The sequence below is a fragment of the Lepisosteus platostomus genome, chromosome 4, assembly GCF_059453375.1.
Source record: "Lepisosteus platostomus isolate fLepPlt1 chromosome 4, fLepPlt1.hap1, whole genome shotgun sequence".
Classification (NCBI taxonomy): domain Eukaryota; kingdom Metazoa; phylum Chordata; class Actinopteri; order Semionotiformes; family Lepisosteidae; genus Lepisosteus; species Lepisosteus platostomus.
In genome coordinates, this window is record NC_142614.1 from 74,097,715 (window position 1) to 74,120,361 (window position 22,647).

General features: G+C 43.3%; 1 protein-coding gene across 3 annotated transcripts in view; it reads left to right on the forward strand.

Moving 5' to 3' along the window:
* Positions 1-22,647, forward strand: part of adgrv1 (adhesion G protein-coupled receptor V1) — a 203,674-nt gene that overhangs the window by 25,237 nt on the left and 155,790 nt on the right. For all 3 annotated transcript variants that reach the window (XM_088630676.1, XM_088630677.1, XM_088630678.1), the window contains exons 3-16: positions 1,891-2,040; positions 6,189-6,284; positions 7,990-8,094; positions 9,006-9,119; positions 9,914-10,479; positions 10,663-10,933; positions 12,897-13,226; positions 15,998-16,174; positions 16,905-17,128; positions 19,462-19,588; positions 19,795-19,980; positions 20,641-20,821; positions 21,399-21,562; positions 22,209-22,332. In XM_088630676.1, the coding sequence (XP_088486802.1) occupies positions 1,891-2,040; positions 6,189-6,284; positions 7,990-8,094; positions 9,006-9,119; positions 9,914-10,479; positions 10,663-10,933; positions 12,897-13,226; positions 15,998-16,174; positions 16,905-17,128; positions 19,462-19,588; positions 19,795-19,980; positions 20,641-20,821; positions 21,399-21,562; positions 22,209-22,332 (2,815 nt within the window). The remainder of the gene's footprint in view (positions 1-1,890; positions 2,041-6,188; positions 6,285-7,989; positions 8,095-9,005; positions 9,120-9,913; positions 10,480-10,662; positions 10,934-12,896; positions 13,227-15,997; positions 16,175-16,904; positions 17,129-19,461; positions 19,589-19,794; positions 19,981-20,640; positions 20,822-21,398; positions 21,563-22,208; positions 22,333-22,647) is intronic.

Consider the following 22,647-nt stretch of genomic DNA (forward strand, 5'->3'; position numbering starts at 1 on the left):
ACAGGGAGAGAAGCTGGGGGTCAGAGCGCAGGGTCAGCCATTTATTCGTTGGGCCTTGCTCTGGGGCCCAACGAAGTAGGATTCCTTTGCCGGCCACAGGATACGAATCGGCAACCTTCCAGCCACAGGCGCTGATCCTTAGCTACCGTGCCACTGCCCCACCCTGAAAGACTCTCAGCATCCCTGGGTGGGTTCGAACCACAAACCTTTCAGTTAACAGCCAAACACACTAACCGATTGCACCGCAGAGACTCAGAGACTGTGGGAGAAAACTGTGCTGTGCTGTGCTGTGCTGGGAGGAATCCCACATGAACACAGGGAGAACATACAAACTCCAGGAATATATGCACGTCCACAATGGAACCCAGGGTTCCCGTGCTGGAAGGCAGCAATTATACTGTACTGAATTATACTATAATATCACAAAAAAGGACAATCCCTCTTGAGGGCTCTCACTACAAACAAGCCATGGGCGAATTAGGTGACTTCTTTTCTCAAGATTTCATTTTATGGATTTTTTACCTTAGCAATATTCAATTTCCTACAGTTCTGAAATTAACAGACAGAAAAGCAGAAGGTTAAAGCAGAAATGTACCAAAATTTCTGGTATCTTACATCCCTGGACATAAAGATTACAAATGAGGTCATTCAGCCTCTCTTGCCCACTTGGTACTTAATAACAAATTGATCCCAGGATCTCATCCAGTTATTTCTTGATAGAAACCAGTGTATAAGCTTTAGCGACTTAGCTAGGCAGCTTGTTCCACACTCCCACAGCCATTTGTGTACACAAGTAAATAAATAATCCTTACACTTACTGTATGTACTGTAGAGCTTTTCTTCACACTCCACTCTAAGCACTTTACAGGTGATGGGGACTAGACCTCCACCAGCACCATTGTGTAGCCCCACCTGGATATTTCATTGAAATTCTATTCAATTCTATTCCATCTTTAAATTGGCTTCATGACTCTGCTCTCCTCCCTACTGATAGCTGGTGTGTGGGGAGCGTTCTGGTGCACTATGGCTGCCGTTGCTTCATCCAGGTGGGGCTGCACACTGGTGGTGGTGGAGGGGGGTCTCCATTACCTGTAAAACACTTTGAGTGGAGTGTCCAGAAAAGCGCTATATAAGTTTAAGCAATTATTATTATTATTATTTCAGAAAGCTTTATTCATCCCTGGAGGGCAATTTGAGACTAATTACGATTAAAATAAATACATTTTAGATAAATTAGGAGGGCAATTAATGATGTGATGGCAGCCAAAATGCACTAGTATGTTCACCTTTGTCAGTTATCAGTGGGGAAGAGAGCAGAGTGATGAAGCCAATTCAGAGATGGGGATTATTAGGAGGCCATGGCTGGTAAAGGCCAGGGAGAAATGTGGCCAGGACTGGGGTAATACCCGTTCTCTATTCGGATTTTTAATGAGCACAGAGAATGAGGACCTCAATTTTACATCTCAACTGAAGGACCGTGCTTTTTATACAGTGCAGTGTCCCCGTCACTATACTGGGGCATTAGGACCGACACAGACCACAGGGTGAGCGCCCCCTGCTGGCCCCACTAACACCTCTTCCAGCAGCAACATTGGCTTTCCCATGAGTCTCCCATCCAGGTACTGACCAGGCTCATCCTGCTGAGCTTCAGTGGGCTGCCAGCTGTGAGCTGTGAGCTGCAGGGTGATATGGGTGATATGGTTAATGGCCTCCTGAAAGCAGTTCCTCCTTGTCTCAGTTTTAAATGCACCGCTGGTGCCACCTGGTTCATGTTTCACTGTTCATTCTGAACAAAGCGAGCAGTGAAATGTCAAAACATTAAACTCTGCATCTTTATAGAAAGTGTCACAGTCCTAAGCCAGTCTGGTGAAAATGGCATTTCTTCTTCAGCTTGAAGGAGATGATACAGGAGACTTCGAGGCAACCTCAGCTGCAGCTTTCCTGCTGTCCTCGGAAACTAACAGGACCGTATACATCGCAGTGAAGGACGATGAGCTGCCAGAAGCTGATGAGACTTTCGTCTTCTCCCTTAGGCTGCAGGTAAACCCCTGTCTCTAATACCTCCATGTGCTTGTTTATGACAGGATATGGGTAGACCGTATACTAATTCTGAATTTGTTTTCATTCTTGTCTTTTTAGGTGTCATAATTGCACTTTTAGTCCACATTAAATATTATTCCAAAAATTATTTGTTTTAGAATGTGTGAATGATTTCATGGGTTAATGTGTTTTATGAATAGATTAACAGATTGGTGCATTAGTCACACCTATTACCTGTTGCAAATGCTTAAATCAAAATGTTTTAAATTTGTTGTACTGTAAATGTTTCACTTGTTCTAAAGGAGACAGAAGTTTACTTCACACAGTTGTAATAAACTGGTTTACAATTTAAAAAAGTAGCCAGGAGAGCACAGATCATTGCTGTGTGATGGTTCTATTCAGTTCTATTTTAAATTTTTTGGGGGATGTTTTAGTTTAGATTTTATATTGGTTTCATTGCATACAGATTTGTCTTAAGTGCACATAAAGGGTCTTTAGCACAGAGATCTTTGTTTCTTTGTGACGTCGTTTCCAGATTTTGTTTCTCAGCTCTGTCTCTGTTTTACAGACACCATGTCTCACAAAGTTCACTGTTGGCACAATGTTTAAACATGCGCCTAAAAGAGAAGTATAGTCCACACATTTCTAGTTGCTTTTATAACTTTCCATTCATAAAGGTCTTTCAGATCTAGACGCATGGCTCTTTGATGTTCCCTGAAACTTTTCCCTCTGAAGCCTTACTGTTTCTGGAACAGCCAATGCTAAAAGACACCTTTGTAGGCAAGATCATGTAACACCAGCATCAGAAAAGGCTGACAGAACATTAAATTAAACTAAAATAATAAACAGAGACTTATGGAGGTCAAAGCTGTTTCTCAAAAAATGTTTTTCAGAAAGTCCACCACACACTTCTACAGAGAAGGAATAATCAATCATTTCATAATTAAAAATTCCCACCCTTGAAAACATCACATGGTGACAATCTTTTGATCGTCGCAGACATGAAACTGTATTCAGATTTTCAAAATTAAATTCCTGACACAACGAACGAATTCAAACCATGACTGGCACTCTGCACATTCCTTCAGTCTGCTTGTACAATGTTTCTCAAAGGTTTTGAGCAATTGTGTGCGATTACTTGTTGAAAGGCATCAAGACGTAAAATCGCTAATGATACAAATGATTTACGTTAAATATGATTAAAATGATTTTAAAAATGGAAAAATGCAAATACAAAAATTGAATTTTTTATATCGTATATTGTATTGGGCCTGTTACTTATGTTAGTTTATATAACAAATCTTTAAGCATACAAATATTTAAATCCTAGAAGCAGGGTATACTTCAACAATGAATGGTCAACATTTTAAGAACATAAAGACCATTGCAAACAGAAAAGGGCCAGGTCTGACTCAGTTACAGGAAGCCGTGTATCCTTCTGTTTTTTCCACTTGGGCTCTCAATTGCATTGTGGCTCTAATTAAGTGCATAATTGTACTATTTCTATTCTGGCTCCAAAATGCTTAAGATGTAACTGCATGATTAATGAAAGAGTTTAATTGATCAACTTTAAAATACTTTAAAAGAAACATTGTGCTGTATATGTATGCTGTATGTGTATAAGAAAACAATGACGTTAACTGTTTAATTGATAAGTTGGGTCAGGACTAAAACCAGAAGACACTCCAGAAAAGGAATTTGCCCCCGTTAGATTAAATAGACAGGAGCTGCCTCATCTCTGAAGCATGGCCTGGGCTTGTCCATTCTTGGGTGTTTCTAGCTGTGTTTTCTTATCCTCCTGTTTTTGTAACACCTTCAGGCTTGACGAGCATACTGACTGCACCAGAATCTACAAGAATAATAGTTGTGCAATGAAATAAGCTGTTTCCTTTCCTTATTTTTTCACGTGTGTTCTTTGGTGTTCAGGTAGGAAAGTTTCCAGTATATTCCTCATCGGCATTTTACAGGTTGCAGGCTATAGGCTTTTAACTACGTGCACCAACGAAACCCAAAACTCATGTTTATCCCACTTCCCGAAAAGAGCAGCAACGTTTGGTTGTTGCCTCAGAGCTCGGAGACCTCAGCCTCACAGTCAAAGCAAGCTTTAGAAAACAGGTCTTAGTGGACTGACAGTGAAAGCCCTGTGATGAGCCGTGTGCTGGGGAGCAGCGGAGTCTCTCAGTGGGATGGGATGGGATGCTAGACTCTGTTCCAGAACACAGAGCCACCTCACAGCCTGGTGCAGTGTTGGCCGATTGGCAGGCGGACCCAGGAGAGGCCAAGCTGTGAATAGCTGGGGATGTTTACATCCGGATTGAGAATGCTCGCCGAGTCGCAAGGGGATTGTGAGAGCGTGTGTGTTTTGTGTCTGTGTGCCTGCAAGTACAAGGACCACCGATTGAAAGCAAGCTCTGTTAAAGCTGGGAAAAGCTGTCCCTGAATAGAGGTTGAATGAAGGGGTTTTAAGAAGAAGAATGCTCTCGGATGGACTGCTCCGTGATTGAAATTGTCGGAACATGTTTGACTTATTTCTGACTCTTTGCCGACAGCAGCCAAACATTTAAACAGATGTTGAAAACAAAAATTGATTAAGATAAAAAAAAACCTTTGACTCTTGAGCAATAAATACCATACTAAACTGTACTGCGATGTGATCTGCTATTATTTTGCTCATGTGGCAATATCTATATTTGCAGTAGCCTGTTACATTTACACTGAACATTCAAAAAGGACGGGGGAATGATTGGATTGCAAATTTGGATTTTTACTGAATTGAATATTCAGAATGTAAATGTCAATTGGTGTTAAATCATCACAGCAGCACAAAATGGTTTAATCCCGTTTTAAAAAACAAAACAAATAAAAGGACTGAAAATGTATAATTTATTTAACACAATTTATAATTTATTGTTAAATGGGAAGAAATACATTGTCTGCTCTCAGGATTAAGATCACTTTATTGGCCGTACACAATTTGTTGTACTAGGAATTTTTCTTTTCGCATACCCCAACTTCTCTCCATGAGCCACACAGACAGGGAGAGAAGCTTGGGGTCAGAGCGCAGGGTCAGTCATTTATACAGGACCCTAGGAGCAGTTGGGGTTAAGGGCCTTGCTCAAGGGCCCACCAGGGTAGGATTCCTCTTACCAACCAGCAGCCTTCCAGCCATAGGCGCAGATCCTTAGCCACAGAGCCACCACATCGCCCATTTATGTTTTGCGATTCACACCTGAAATATTTGTTGCAACCATCTATCCATTTTCAGTAACTTCCTCGTAGAGCACAGGGCTCTCCTTTCTTTGCATTTTCTTCATAAAGGTCATTTGCCTTTTTAAGAACCAGTCTAATTCCCATTCCAGGAATGTGTCGTGTTTTAACATATCAGTATAAAAGACAAACTGGTCGTCCTAACAGCGCTGTGAGTGTTTGTGGGAAATCCTCATCGGACTCTTACTCAAGAGCATAACAAAGGCTACAGAAGAGAGGAGGACATTCGACCTGTGGAGCCCGTTTGGTAGTTAGAAGCTAATTGATTCAGGAATCTAATGAAGACTTTTCTTGGGCACATGCCGCTTTGAGTGCAGAGGTACTGTCTGTTCTGTCCCCTCTGGCTCATGTTTCACTGTTGGTTCTAAAGGAGGTCTGCTGGTTTGGCTTTGACCTCAGTGCCTTTGAGGGTTCATATTATTGTGTCCCTCTCAGTCTTCTTTATTCACTTGCTCATGATGCTCTCCAGTGTTTCGACACAAAACCGCCATTTTAATTGCGGTGTCTGGCTGTAAGGGGGCAGTAAAAAGGGACCAGAGTGGAGCTGGCCAGCGTGTCGGGTGTCTCTGCAAACTTTTTGTCGTTTCCCCGTCTCTTGTCGTTGGTGGCTGTAAAAGCTGGACAAGAGGTACTTCGTTTCCAGCCCTAACGGGAGGCGTCTGCTGAGGTGCCTGCAGAGTGTGGAGCTGTGGGCGCTGAGCTTTACTGGCTGCTGGAAATCCCAATGGTGGGCTGATTTGTAGGTCATTAGGTGCTCTCAGGGTGGGTTACAGCCTGGTGGTTGCAGAGGAAACAGAAGTGATGAACGGGTAGTAGGAGGCAGCAGAGGTTCAGGTTTAATTCAGCTGCACAAAGCTCCTTTATCGACTGTGTGCTTCCAGAGCGCTGCCCCCGGTGTGAGACTTGGACTCCCCAACACTGCCTCTGTGACCATCCTGTCCAACGACAATGCCTTTGGAATCATTTCCTTCAACACAGTAAGCCATCTCAGCGTGGGTTTTTATCTCCTCTCTTGTTCATCTTTACTGTGAGGTTGATTTAAAAAAAAATAGTTCTCTCTATTTTATTAAGTGCATTGACTGTGTACAATGACTTGATTGAGAATAGAAATGAGTGGAAACTTCAAAATACGTTACAAACTAGCTACTGATGTAATAATATCCATCAAACCTTGTATTGGGGGTCACCATCACTTTTTTGTGAAGGCAGGACTGATTTCTTCCTACAAAGATATTTTATAGATGATGTGTGATTTTTTAGACCATTTTTTTTTTGTGAAAGCTGCCGCCATTTAAATGCCGTAAGGTTTAATCTATTTATAAACAAAGAATTTAAAAAGAGTTATGACAGGCTGTGCATGAAAGAATGGTTACATCAACGTGCAACGGTCTAAATGAAAAATGCCCCAGTACAATTAAAAAGATGTTTATAAATATGTTTGGAATCCTGTACAGAAGTTCTGCAGACACTGCAGCTGAGCACATTGTTATATTTGATAAAGTTTGTGCCAGGAGCATTATGTTGAGTTTTTTTTAATTTACTCCTGTTCTACTCCTAAAGGGTTTCTGTACTGTTCCTATACTGCTGTAATTTGCTTCTTGAATCAGTCTGAATTATATTACTCATTGTGACTCAAGGCTATCACCCTCCAAGGATGAATGCCTGTTGGGATATTATTCTTTCACCAATGTCAATGTCATTTACTTCCTTGTGTTTCAGTCAGGCACTGTTTGTAACCTCTTGTAAGTGTCTTTCACACACAAGTAAAATGGGACTAAACCCAGAGCAAATTTGGCATGGTAGCTCTTACATTTATCAGATCCACTGCAGGGAAGTTAGTTGTTAAAAGATGAAGCATGGAGTAATTTAGGTTGATTGAAGTCTCAGTGTAAGTGTATTATATTTGCCACGAAATCTAGTTTTATTATTCTCATATATTATTTCCCCATATAGTTTAATCAAATGTGTGCTGTTTTTTTTCCTGTGTGCACAAAATTATTTCAATTTCATTTTTCAAGGGTTGCTTGTTTCTTTGTTATTCTAAGCATCCCAACATTTAAAAAAAAGAACAGCTTAAAAAAAAAAACAGTCTCCTGTTTGAAATATATTATATATAGTCCCACACATATGTACTGTACCGCTGTGCCACTAGTTCCTTTCTATGAAATGCAACTTGTGTTTTTCTTCTTTATTTTATTCTTGTAACACTAGTGCTACTCTATAGGGTTATTTTAATATTTCCACTGCTGTCGTACTCCACATGTAATTAAACCGCTCACATCGAATTACTGGAAAAGCCTTCCCTGTCGACAATAGCTTTCCTTGTTGTTTAGGGTGACTTTTAGAGTACTTGATTACCTTTCTGTTTCAACAGTGGGGAAAAAAAGGGGGCTTTGATTAAACTACTTTTCCTGAATTCATGGGCCAAATACCTTTGTGTGGCGCAGCTGAAGGTTTAAAAACAAAAGAAGTACATGGTTGCTATAGGGACCGTAATACCTTCTCAGGACCAGTTTACAGAATGGATTAACTTGTTGGTGGGAGGTGGATGTTTCCATGGAAACAGCTTCTGTCATCTCAGCCCCTGCCCCTGCTCAGGCACGCCACACCCCCCCACAGCCCACGCCAGAGCTCAGATATGTGGAGATTAACCGCGAACCCCCCCTCCCCTCTCTCTTACAGTCTTCTCTAATCCCCGTGAATGAACCCAGAGGTGGGAGGCAGTATGTGCCTCTCAGCCTCATCAGGGAGATGGGGACTTACGGCACAGTGGGTGTGAACTTTGAGGTAAGTAGCGGTGCTTCAGCGGACTCTGCCTGGAGTGAGTGCAGACCGCTTTCTACCAGAGAGGGGAACAGGGGCCGAGGCTGAAAGAGCACGTGCTGATTCTCTGGCGTGGAGGACTTAACCTTCTAAGGCATCAACCAGAAGATGTTTTTATCTTTTTTTTTTCCAAAGAGCTCATGCCATCTATTTTAATACTCATGTTTTTTACAAAAATTCTGATAATAACAGCATGCATTTATATAGGGCTTTTAAATCCCCTAGGTTCCCAAGAGAGCTTGACATACAGGGGGGCCCGTGTGTTCGTTCATTTAGTTGTGGCACCTGCTGGGTGATGCACAGCAGCTGCACGACACACCTGACACGCCTGGAGAAGGCTCCCCAGCCGAAACGTGGTGTGCCTTTCCTTTTTCCTTCCAGCAAGGAATACACCTTTACCTGTTCCTTTGCAGCCTACGCACACAGGATGCAGCCATCTACCTGAAAAAAAATCTTAAAGGACATGCTAATACAGATTTGTGCGTTTGAAGGTTTTAATTAATTTATTAGGCAACAACAGCACATACTGTACGAAAAAGGAATATTGTCCTGTACTGGCTAGTCATTATGAATTTTCTATAAATGTACTACTGTGGAGGTGTCCTTCATTCATAAACAGTTCCAAAGCAGCTCGGAGTGATCATTTCCTAATAATTTTGTACTATCTCCCCCCCAAAAAATTAAAATGTTTTAATGTTTAAGTGGAGATTTTCAGATTTTTCTCTCTTGCTCAGTTTCTTTAGATCCTTGCCAAAGCACAGTGTATAGCTTTAAGATTATTTTAGCACTTAATGGAGAGGGATTTATGATCAAGGATCGAGGGATCCAGGTCATTCCCAAATGTTCCCCTACATCCACTGTGTTTCTCTTGACAGATAAGCGATGGACCAAATGCAGCCAATGAGGATATCAGCCCCGAAAAGGGCAATATCACCTTTCCTCCTGGCACAGCTGTGATGGTATACAGCCTCTTGATACGTGATGACCAGGTACATCTTTTTGAGTTGAGAGCCGAAGTTCAGGGAGAAGGATAGTTTCTAATTTCACACACTTTTGCTCACCTACGTAAATGCACCCATGACTTCCCTTCGCGTGTCTCTCTGGCATCCCTCCTGCTACCCCATCTACACTCCCACAGCAGCTCCCTGTTTACTCCTTGTAAAAGTGTAATATGGAGGCGGTTTGAGCAGCCTTATCCTTATGGCTAGTGTGCCATTCTCTCAGCTAGACAAGTCACACCAAGCACTCTGTAGATACTGGAATTCATCAGTCTGTCGCATTTGTTAGATTCTAACCAAACTCCTCAAGTGATTTAGGCATTTTGGGACACATTTGCTGCAATCTTAATAGACACTGGATATTGTCTGTGAAAAACAAAGATGGTTTTTAAAGTCTTTTCCACCTAGCTCTGAAGAATAAGCACATTTGCGCTGATAAAGGGAGATTATTTTTTATTTGTTCCACACTCTACCCAGGTGTAAACAATTTACAGCTTCTTCTATGCAGACATTTTATTTAAATGTTTTTTGAATGTATCACGGGAAAAAATCAGGTTTCTTTTTTCATATATAGTCATTATCAAGGCCCTGCATATGCAAACATTACCCTAATGGGTAATAATTATTTAACCCAACCCATTTACTTATATCCTGTCATGACTGAATTTTGTCTAAGAAACATTTTTAGGCAGAATGTTTATATTTCATGGGTCTACTTTTCTACTTACTACCAGAATGTGATTGTTTTGGCCTGTATTGCTGAGAAAAGCACCGATGTTTTTCAGATACCGGAAGACGATGAGCTGTTCACTGTAAAACTGACCAGTGTTGAAGGAGGGGCTTTTATTAACCCAAACCGCAGCAGCGTTCAAATCAGAATCAACAGGAATGACAGCCCCATAAAGTTTGCCCAGGCTCTACTGCTGGTGCCTGAGACTGCGGGCGTGGTCACGGTTGTAGTGACCCGAGGAAGGGACGAGGAGGACAAACTCATTGGCTCAGACGCTGCAGAGATCTCCATCGATTATACCATCGTCAGCGGCAACAGTACAGCCAGCGCCACGCTGAGATCCGACTTTGTCGACCTGCAGACCAACAGGACGATCGTGTTCCCCCCTCGGGTGTACGAAGTCCGACTGAGGTTCATGATCATAGACGACGCCGTCCCAGAAATAGCAGAGTCCTTCCAGGTGCTGTTAGTGGAGGACACGCTCAGGGGAGATGGGGTCCTGCTGAACCCCAGCGTTGTTCAGGTCACCATTGAGCCCAACGATAAACCCTATGGAGTGCTTTCAATCAGCAGTGGGCTTGTTGCTCAAACAGTGGTTATTAATGAAGATCTGACTCCCAGGTAGGCGGCTCCTCTGAGCTCTTTTACAGTCGTATGACATTCTGTTTACATGTGAAGCTGTGCTGAAACTAACAATCCAAGACGTTTGCCGTTTCCTTTTTTTTATTTAAAGAGGACTCGCGGCGTCACATCACTCCTTCTCCTCTTTCACCTGTGGTGTCCGTGTGTTTTGCGCGCCGCCAGGTTCGACGGCATTTCCGTCGTGAGGATCGGTGGGACCCACGGCAATGTGTCGGTGGGGTGGGCCATCACGCGGAACAGCACCGACCCGTCCGCCGTGACCGCCGACTTGGCTCCGGCCGCGGGAACCCTGCGCTTCGCTGAGGGCCAGATGGCCGCGGCCCTGCAGGTCAGCATCACGCCCGATGACCTCCCCGAGGAAGCTGAGGCCTACCTCTTCAGACTCCTGCCCGGCACCGTTCAGGGGGGGGCAGAGGTGGATGAGCCAATGGAGGTCAGTAAACCAATACGGTGACGTGAGCAAACTCCTGTGTGCACCACAGCTGAACTAACCACTGTATTATAACAGCATTAACATGCCACTACTGATTATTCCTGTTCCTATTCCTATTCCTAATCCTATTCCTCCATGCATTTCTGTCTAACATTTTATAATCACAAACAATCCTAAAGCAAGATTTAGAGGGAGACCCACCTCATCTGCCATTGACCTTCCTCCAGGGTAATATGAATCTGCCTGTAAAGCGAAGCACCGCTCATCTTTTCGAAAGACGCCAAGGGATCTTTAATGAACCAGGTTTCAGGGTCTTGGAGAACTGACGGAGAAAGTGTTATTGCCGCTAGTGAGTTACTGGAGCTACGGGCTCCAAGGAGGATGAAGGGCATCTCAGCAGGTTGTTATTCCTCGGTTAAGACCACAGGTTCTGTGCAGTGGGCACAGGGAGAACGAGAATCAGGAGTGAGCGTAGGGCTAGTTGGGAAGTGAACTGTTTTAGGTAACATGACTGAATTTAGTGCATATATTAGTGATTTCATTAGTATTTATTTTCTTTAAATCGGTCATTTTTTTCTATCTTGAAACCAGTGTTTCAGTGATGTCTTTGCCTTTACCTGTATTATGACTTTAAGTGCAACAAAGCAGAGGATTTCATAACATTACATTAATATTACGTCTTATTTCAACATGGGCCTTGCAGTATTGCACTGCCTGTATCACCAAGATGAGCTTCTAGCAATTCTGCAAGTCTCTGAACTCCTAAAGTAGTTTCCTTATTTATAAATCCCATTTGTTGTTTTGTTTCATAGTCTATCCTATGTTTTCCTACAAACCCTGAATTTTCTCCTTATGTCCCTGTTTAATCAAGTATACTAGAAACAATGTTGAGAAATATGCGTAAAACGTAATCAGGGTTCTTTGTTAACACAGTATACTGTATATGAATAGTGCCAGTTTTAACACTAATTGAGTGAAGAGTTGGGTCCAACACCGAACAGCATCCTTCTAAATGAAAACAGATCCTCCCTCACAGGGTGGAAGATATTTGTAAAATCAACACTTGCAAGAAGAGCATCTGGGGTGCAGGAGCTGCAGAGGATGTGGACAGGAAGGATACAGATGTGTAGCACTGGCCACAGGATGATAGTACTCGCTATATGCTTTGCTGTTGCCTGGATCGCATTTTGTGTGGTTGTATTAAAAATAATTACATGAAAAGTTTAGTGGTTTACCGGGCAGGCAGTGCTTTTCCACCCCCTCACCGTCTAATTATTCAGTGATGCAACACAGAGCAAAAATGATTTAAGCTCGATGGGAAATGATTATCATCATGGGCCTGGATGTGTGAAACCTGATGGGCTACAGGCATCAGTAGCACTTTTATTGAAACAACACTGTCTTCCCAACGGGAGGTAATGTTGGCAGGATGGGCTGTGCGTCACCACCCATTTTATGCCTTTCATATGTTCTTGTGCTCCGCACATTTCTCCCACTTCTGCAAGTCCCAGAAAACAGTATCTGTCGCATGGTAAATACATTACTATACAGTACAGTATATTGTCAACAATTTTCGTTTTGCAGTATGTGGTGCCCTACATGGTATAGCAGTCAAAGGCACTGTACCTTTCAGATTGTAATCCTTTCAGATTGCTGCTGAAGATGTGAAATTCGTTCATTAACATGCAGGGGTCTGAGGAATAAACTACTGATGATAAGCAAGGGGATTTGCTTTTATTTCCCACAGGAAAAAAACAAACAATTTCCTAAAACATAGCGTTTATTACATTAAGGTTAGTTCATACTAAACAATGAGAAATGCCTGGAAAGTTGTCTTTTTATATGTACTGGAGGACTTCTAAGGGAATAGCCTTTAGCAGTAGCAGTGCTTGTGGGCATTGTCCGATGTTGCCTTGTCGCTTGCCTGAGGCGGACCGGCTCAGCTGTGCTTCCTGTTGCTCAGGTGGTGTTCTACATTCAAGACAGCGATGATGTCTACGGGCTGGTCACGTTCCACCCCTCCGAGCAGCAGAAGATCCAAAGCCACCCTTCCGGCCGCTTCCTCTCGCTCAGTTTCCTGCGACAGAAGGGCACGCTGGGAGACATTCAGCTGGACTACACCACCCTGTACATCCCTGCTGGGCCGGTTGACCCAGCCCGGGCCAGAGACGGGGTTCTGAACACAACTAGGAGAAACAGCCTGACTTTCTCCGCAGGCCAGTCCCGGGCCCAGGTCACTCTGCCCATACGGAACGATGCCTTTCTCCAGAACGAAGCCCATTTCATTGTCCAAGTGAGTTGTTTTTTTTCTTTGCTCTGTGCTGTCATTAGCAGGCACAAGATCCAAACCTTTCTTGTTAATAACGGTTCGCAGAAATGCAATGTGCTCTGTGTGACACGGTAAACAGGCAGGTTAGCACTATGGCCTCACAGGCCCCTGAGTTCAATTCCAACCTAAGGTACCTGGCTGTGTTAAGGTTCCAGGTTCTCCCCATTTGTATGGGTTTCCTCCTGTTGTTCAGGTTTCTTCCCACCTCACAGAAATATATAAGTTAGATTTGATTGAATACTATGAAGTTTCCAATTTGGAAGGAGGGTATGGGGGAGGGCAAGGGGAATTAGTCATTTGGAGGGTTTGCTCCCAGTACAGTCAGTTCTGACTATAGAGAGACAGGGTTCAGATGGCCTATCCCGTCTGATGTCCTTCTGCGCCTGACAGGTTCTGCTGCTTGCTGGCCTTGTTTGTTGATTGTGCTGAGCAGAGTCCCCAGAGTTGCTTTTGGATGCACACACCCACCCAGCACAGAAACACTGACGTTTTGGTTCAATATTCTTGGTTTATCAAGAGGTTGTGACAAACCTGTCGGTTACAAAAATAATCAGGCGAGTTGGATTTTATGTACTTTGCTGCATACGTACTTTACATCTCTCAGCATGAATTGCTTGGCCTTTGAGAGTATCGGGAAAGTCAGGATTTTTTAAAGATGCAGCCCGAAATCAGAGCCTCCATGCGCCCTGCTGGCGAGCTGCCCCTGCTTTTGTTGAGGTATATAAACAAACAGCCTCTATCAGGCGACACTAACAAAGTAACAGAATATAAAAGCCCTCGTTAAGAACTAATTGGTCCTGCACTGATGTTAGCGGCCTAGAGAGGAATGTTTAAAAGGAGAGGGCTTTAAGAAAGGGAGATCTTTGAAGCGGAGTCATTTTTATGGAGGCCACTTTGTATGATATAAAATGCAAATAAAATGGAGTTAGGGAAAATGTTTTGGAAACAAGCACTAGTGGAGATTACGAAATTAATGTTGTGCTTGTCTAAGCTCATTAAATTGATTTTAAGCATGTTTCCCTAGCTCGTTCCCCAAGCTCGATGTATTTTTCTTTGGTCAGCTCGCTAGTACTGTATGTGTTCATTAAGACGTTTAATAGGGAATTCGTTTTTGAACTTTATATACTCACTAAAGTTAATCCACTAGCCTTTGTAAGATTTTAAACATATGTCTGCAAAGAGAGGAGCTGGCTGTCAGATTTCGCAACAATTACATTCCTGTCAAAAGGAACATAAAGTACTCTTCCCTTGGTCTTACCTTTCTTTAAAGGACAAATCAATCATGTCACCCAGACATTGGAAAGGAATAAAAGCGGAACTTATAACGCTTCCATTCATGCATTTTCCACCCACTTCATCGAGTACAGCGTGGCGGGTTAGCCAGAGCCTATCCCAGCAAGCACTGGGCGCAAAGCAGGATACACCCCGGACAGGACGTCAGTCCACCACAGACAGGGCACTAACGTGCTCACGCTCACACCAGGGCCAATTGTACAGAAGCCAGTTAACCTACCAGTACGTCTTTGGACTGTGGGAAGAAACTAGAGCACCCAGAGGAAACCCACACAGACACAGGGAGAACGTACAAACTCCACACAGATAGTGCCCCAGGACTTGAACCCAGGGTCCTGGTGCTGCAAGATAGCACTACTGCGCCAATGTGATATGATGGATGATTAAAGTTAAACTTTTTTTAATGATAATAGCTATAGGTGTGAAAATACCATCTCTGGATTTTTCACATTTGTTCTTTTCCCCAGTTCTCTCCTTTCTTTTTTTATGAAATATTTTTCCCTGTAAGTCTGGACCTCCAGAGGGAAAGTGGGCGTCTCTTCCATTTTCTCTCAGCCTGTGTCAGTAGCATTGAAAAGACAGCCCAGCAAATTTGCCTTTTGTACATTTGAATAAGTAACTTCTAAACCCACCTTCAAATAGCTGACTTATATAGAACATTGTCTCAAAATTGAGCCATCTCACTGATGGATTTCTTTAAAAGAAATTAATTAAAGCTTTTAAGTAGTTAATAGGCCACAAATTATTAGACTCCATTCATACCCTGGTTCAGGATACAAATGTTACCGTTTAACCTTTCACTACTCTTTTACACTGATGTTTTGCACCGACCCTTGCTGATGCCAACTGTTAGACAGTTTAATACATTTCTGTGAAGTCTGATCAATAAAACATTTCTACAATTTTGGCAGAATCTGCCAAAAATCATTTTGGCAGAATTTAACTTTTTCTTTGAGTTTGTTGCAGTAATAAGTGGGTTTCTTTTCATGCTCAGTGTTTGTAGAAGCAAACCAATTGCAGACTGAAATTTACCCTGAGGTTTGATTTGAAATACTCCATCTGGACTCTTAGCTGTCCATTGGCATCAGAGAGCAGAGTCAGACCTGGGAGTGATTCTGGATATAATGGCTGCTTTTCTAAAAGAACCAAAGCTTTCTTTTAGACATGTCATCGATGCTTTGTTGTATTTGTCATCCTGACACTTTTTTAATTTAAAAAAATAGTCTTATTTTAACTTTAAACAATGAAACTGCAAATCAAAGTCCGTCCTGAATGTTGGGAATCTCACTTTTTAGCAGAAAGTGAGCAATTTTTGGTCTGTAATATATCACTCTTTTTTTCTTGCAATGAGCACAATATTCTCATCTCCATGGAAACGCTTGGTATTGCTGCAGTCCTAGATGTGTTTGGGCTTTAGCCACTGTCAAACATTGCTGTTTCAGCTGGACAGTGTGGAGCTGGTCAGTATCGTCCCTCCCATCCCCTCAGTGAGTCCCAGGCTGGGGGGGGACCTCAATATTTCTCTGCTAGTCAGCCCGGACATCGCCAATGGAGAGATTGGTTTCACCAGCAACCAAACCCTGGCTGTGTACGAGCCGGAGAACGTCAACAGCAGTCTGGTAAGGCTTTTCCCCAGGCTCTGACACTTCAGTTTACAGTACGTAAGCTCACCAACCAATTCTTTGTTTGTTAAACTGTATATGTGCAATTTAACTTTTTCCCTTACAATTAAAATATCAAGAGTATCAAAACATAAAAAATATCAAAAAAATATCAAAAACCGTGTATCAGTTGTGAAAAATCACAGTTACTCTGTCCATTTTCTAAGAAGGCCAGATATTTCTCTAGATTTCTGCTCAAGATGAGCTTTGGATGAAGATTTAATGTAGAAGCTGTTTTCCGGATGTGCTGGTTAATACAGAGTAAAGCAGTGTCAACCAGAATCAACCAGACATGAGACGGTAGGTTCATCTGTAACTGCTCGCAGGCTCAGAGCGGGCTCCCTAGACAGAGGTGATCTCCTCTGAGCATGGTCACCAGTGGGCCAAGGACCACACAGTGCCACTCAGCTGCAGATTCCACAGTGACCCATTATTGTTCCTCTGCCACGGGAGAATTCTGCACTGAGTTTATATCAGTAATGTTACGTCTGTAACATGCTCAGTGCCGCCGCGCCCTCTTACACATTACTGGACACTGAAATCCTGCCTTCTAATGAGGATGTAGCTTCCAAATCACACGCTCCAGTGAGGATTTGCATTAGAGCAGCGGGTGTCCACCTGTGGCCCTGAATGGCCCTTTTCCGCCACACAGAGCAATGAGTCTTCTTGTCCTGATGTGCTACTGTAGATATCTCTTGCCCTGCGCCGTGATGGGACCGATGGCCAGGCGGTTGTGTTTTGGAGCCTCAAACCCACTGGTCTCAATCAGAGGGACGTGACCCCTGATGACCTGGGACCTTTCAGTGGCTCTGTGACATTCCTGTCGGGACAGAGCGATTCCTCCATCAACATCACCATCAAAGCAGACAGCATTCCTGAACTTAACGAGACGGTCATCATTTCGTTAGACAGGTACAAACTGTGCTGTTTCTTAGAAAAAAGAAATGCTCATCTCATCTCACCTCTGTATGTCCGTTCACTGTTGTGCATACCCTTCATATTATTTGCATTTTTACACTACTTAATATTGATAAAGACTTGTTATGGTTCATAATTTTACTAGTGTGAGCCCGTGGTACAGTACATCCTAGTGTGTTACAGGGGCACAACATGGAGACTTTTAACTGTTGTCAGCCTGTGGGTTTTCAATAGACTACGACTCTGTACTGACTCAGTTGGCTATTAGCCAATATTAGAGGACCGTGCAGCCTTGTAGACTTTCCATCTGTGCTCGCTATGTTCTGAGTGAATGGGGCTCCACTAGGGAGCAGGTTTCTGGATATGGGACAGAATCACCAGCAACCGAAAGCAGTCTGGGGGGAAAACCACAGTTAGGCTAAGCCTCATCCCCTGTACGAATCAAAGTCAGAGGACAGAGATCTGTTTTGTTGTTTAAGTCTCGAACAGTCACAGAGACTTAGTCTCTTTCACTTCTTGTGAAATTTGTACCTTTCACGGGCCGTTAAAACACAGACTTTTTTACCCATTTACACCGGCAGTTATTAAGGCCTACATTGTAGGTTCCCCTGCTCTTGGTCCTGCTTATACAATGCTAATAGATTACTATGATGGAAAAAGACATCAAATCTGAACCAACAAGTAACTGTGTTTAAATATGCACTGCCTAAAATAGGATACTTCTTTTTTGTTTCTGAAATTTTTGCTGCCACACCGCTAATTAAGCAAGTTAAGCAATCCAGTTTGGCTTATTCCACATACTGTACTCCTGAACTGCGTCTGCTCAGCTGCTCCCTGAGAGTCCGGGGTGTGTGTGAGTGCGGCCCTTGACAGTCATCTCCATCACAGCCCAGGGCTGTGAATAGGCCTTGACAGACTGATTGGTCATGGGGTCACCTCTCACAAGTGGGAACGGGCGAACCTCCTGCTCGCGTTTGTCAACAGGACAGAACTCAGCCCCTGGGACCCCCATGAAGTGAGTGCCAGTAACGGTGGGGAGAGGAGGAGGGGAAAAAGAAGGGGGTCTGCCTTTCTTAGTCCTTCCTTTCTTCAAAGCTATTTTGTTATTCATGAACACTGAAGGGAATGGCGGTCTCATACCCTCCCACTCTGTGCCTGCAGGGTGGAAACGGCGAGGTTTGTAGTGTACTTTGGGTAAGTGGAGGAAGGCTGGCCTTTGTGTGCCGTGAATCAGTACTTTGTCTGAGAAGGGTCTGCTTTGAGGATGGTGGATTGGGGGTGGCGGTGGTGATGGGGGGCAGGGGTGTGTGTGTGGGGGGGGTTATTTGTGTGTGTGAGTGTGCATGTAAAGATGGTGGGGGGGGGGGATGCTCTTTATGTCTTGCACCTAATTTAGTACCAGGCTTTATGCTTTTCTCTATAGGCGCTGCTGTTTGTATGCATGCAGCGAGTGTACTGAAAGCATGTTGTTTGCAATGATTTTCTCCATCTCGCGCTTTGTTTTTTCATTTACCAATTACGTGGAACTTTTTCCCTGTGTCCCAACCCCCCCTCCCGCTCACCCCTGGGCAGCTCCAGTCTCTACTGACTCCCTCTTTCCCCTGCCGTGAGCGCAGCCCACAGAGGCTGAAAAACTCAGCACAGCTGCCAGCCACCCAGGCTCTCCTGCTGCCTGGGCACTCTCCCTCACTGCCCGTCGCTCACGAGTCTTTGAAGATCACAGGGAACCTTTATAGTTTTTGTGTCTTTCATTTTTTTTTTTTACTTCAGGCCTACGTGCTTTGCAGTTTGCAGATGTAGATATTTACACAGCGATTTGCACTATCAGTAACCCACATATGTAGATTTATTGGACATGTTATAAGACGCGGTAGGAAGTGTTTTCCTTCTGGAACGCCGATTAAAGTCCCCGTTTAGATTTTTCTTTAATTAAAAAGTCTGCCATGGGACAAACTGAAACAGGGTCTCCAGGACTAGAGCAGAAACCAAGAGGGAGAGCATGTTTAGGACAGAAAGTGGGAAGTACATACAAAGTATTCTATTGGTCTGGGCCAAACTGATCAGTGATGCTGGTGAAACATACAGTATCTACAATATCTTCAATAACTAGCTGCGCGAGATCCTTGATTCAGTAAACTGCTGGAAACCAAATGAGCAAGGCAGGCCAGATGAAATGGCTAATGTCGCTGTAGTAAAGTCAAGGTCGTGAAAACCTGAGTCTTTACAACAGGTAGACTACAGCCTCTTAAAGTGGAAAACCAGGACACAAAAGGGGAAGTTGTACATTTTTAATATTTGCTTTTATCTTCCTTTGAATTTTTTCATAGGACTAATGTGGAGAACCAGATTCTTAAACCAGGATTCACCAGCAGGGAGATTGTCATCATTGAAAATGACAGTCCGGGTGGAGTGTTCGAATTTTCCCCTCGTTCAAGAGGACCATGGTTTATTAGTGTAAGCCTATGCTTTTTTCAGTAAGAGCTTTTAATTCATAAATGTATGACGTGGATTTCTTTATCATTTGATATGCCTTTCCAGCTGTTTTCATTAACTGAAGAGTTAAGAGAATCTCAGATAGACTCAGACAGGAATCCTTCTCAGGCTGCCTGAACTCCAGCCAATAAGCAGAGTGGTTGATTAATTATGGATGTTTTTATTAGGAAGGAGAAGCAGTGGAGCTGAGAGTGATTCGAACCCAAGGCTTGCTGCTGAAACAGCTGATCCGTTATGAAGTGATGCCCAGCAACACCTATGAGTTCTATGGCGCCACAGGCATCTTAGAGTTCAATCCAGGAGAGAGAGAGGTCGTAGTGGCACTCCTGGCTAGACCAGACGGGATCCCAGAGGTACATCATTGACCACCTTCAGTTCCTACCGGTTCAGCTCAGTATAATAGCCTGCGCAAACCTATAAAGCCATGAAATTCTGATTTATTTGTATGCTTTGCAATGTATGTCTACAGTGTCGAATGGTGCTTTGCTACAATCTGAAAAACATCAATAATTTGTTGTTGTTTTTTATATTGATCCCTTCTTCCCTTCCAGCAGACATGCAGGTTTAACTGCAATGTATTGCCTTGACCAATACACAGCAGAATTTGACAGTGCTCTGCCAACACTTAGAAACGGTAGACAGCGTGATGCACATGACATGACCCATAAATGTTACTCAGACCGAGTGGCTTACAAACTCTCTGCTACAGGCTATTGTACTCAGTATGCAGAAGGACTAGATTTCATTGTACAAACAAGCATTTATTAAGCATCATCTCGACAGACATCTTGAGATGCAGGACAGTGGATTCGTTTTCTGCTCTGCAGTCTAGCCAGGGCAGCGTAACTGAGTGCCTGGTCAGCTGTTCAGGATCTGAATTCCTCGGCCCTCCAGGCCCAGCGGTCACACCGGCACAGCGGAGATGCTCACGAGTCCCGCGGGGCTCCCTCTTGCCGCCCAGGTGGGGCTCCTCTCCCCGCGCTCTCTCACACGTCCCATGAACTGGTTTTCAGCTGGACGAGACGTTTTCCGTGGTGCTCAGCAGCCACAGCACGCCCCTCATCCAGCTGGGTGCCGCCAGGGAGGTGAACGTCACCATCCGGAAAAACGACGATCCCTACGGGGTGATAGAGTTCCACCCGCCCGGGGCGCTGGGCGTCCTCAATGAAAGCAAGGGCTCCGAGATGTACTCTGGTGAGTGGGCAAAACTCGCCAGGGCCACCGCAGGGCACACCCAGTCCTTAACCTCAGTCTTGTTTTTATCCAGTTACTCTACTGGTTGCATGAAGCTGTACGAGGCCCTGGATATGGACAGGATCAGCTGGCGAACACATTAATAAGAGATTCTAAACGGATATAAAAAGAGATGTTCCTTCTCTCAGTTTTTTTTTTCCCCCACCCTTGACAGGTACACGCTGACTTGATCTAAAGTTCTCCTCAGTTTGATTGGAGACACGGTTTCTTCTCACTTCTCTATCGGAGCGGCTGTGCAGTGGGGCTGCTGGTACACAATATCTTCCGTGCGTCACTAGTGTCTCCTACAGTATATTCAAAGCACTTGGAGGTCCTTTGGGGTGAAATGTGCTATATAATTAAGAAATCAAGAACTGAATTGATTGACTGATTTATTGAGTGCAATGCTGGACAAAGCTTAATATTTTAAATGTTTCCAATTCTACCTTTTTTTTTTGCTTGTTCATTGATTGTCTTATTACAGAGTGCTTTTGGATGTGTTTGTTTCTGTGTGATTAAGTTATCTCCGCTTTTACAGCGACTTACGCGATCATGAGGAACAGGGGGACCTTTGGAGAGGTGTCTGTTTCTTGGACCTTAAACCCAGCCTTTACTGGAGATGTCTTTCCAGTGCAAGGCACTGTCGTCTTCGCAGAGACTGAATTTTCCAAAAACCTCACGCTCACCTCCCTCCCAGATGAGGTAACATTATCACTGTCTATCACACTGCCTTAGTAAAGCGCATCTCAAGTTGAATGTGCTGTTGAGTGAACACAGCTCTTCATCTCATGCAACAGTTTCATATGGGTTTTAGTGAGCTTGGTATCACAGTGCTTATTGGAGGTTCATTGAAATGAAATGGATCAAGCTCCACTACCCATCTGGGTTTTCTAGTTAACTAGGTAGCTGTTGGTAGTTTGAGACAGGGTGTGATTTTCATGTTTTCATGTCATATTCTTGGAAGTGTCAGAAAACTGGAGTCTGTAAATGTTTTGTTGTCCATAAAGTATGTGTGCCTGAAAGATGGTTAAAGGGCTCATACTGACACAGAATCAATGTAACTGAACCAGGTTACCATAATATATATGAAGGTTATAAGGTAGTACTATAATATATAAGGTAATAGTATCTTATATACAAGGAAAATAGTATCTTGATATACTGTACTGCAAGAAAATATAAATCTTACAATAATGTCTAAGAAACTTTGAACTTTCTAGTTTTAAACCGTTTTAAGCAAATGAAATTTTTTTGTGTGAAAAAATTTGTGTGACTGGCTAAACTTACCAATGAGCCTGAAGAGGTCACATCTTTTTGTGATTTTAAAAGTCTCTTATCTCCACAAAAGGTTCCGGAAGAGCTAGAAGATTTCACTGTCATGCTATTAAATGTCACAGGAGGTGCAAGATTAGGGAATGTACTGAATGTAACCCTGAAGATTAGAAAAAATGATGATCCTATTTACTTTGCAGGTAAGTTGTCTCAAGACTTTATCTCCACGTAAGGCTGCTCAGAGTATTGATTTTTATAATTCACCCTCCTCAAAAAGCCTTGGTCTTTCAAGAAATGCCTGTTAACCAGATTCTCTTGTCCTTAACTAACCTGTAAAGTGAGGCTAGATGGCTTTTGAATTGTTTAATGAAGAAGACCAGCTTTATTTCTGCCTTCAAGAGCAATGGACTTCAACAATAAAGTTGTCCTTGACGTGGTTTTGAAGTGGTTTTGCCAGTGCAAAATGAAGCTCAGTGAAAATACTTTAGCAGAAGAGCTTGAGCCCTGCATCACAT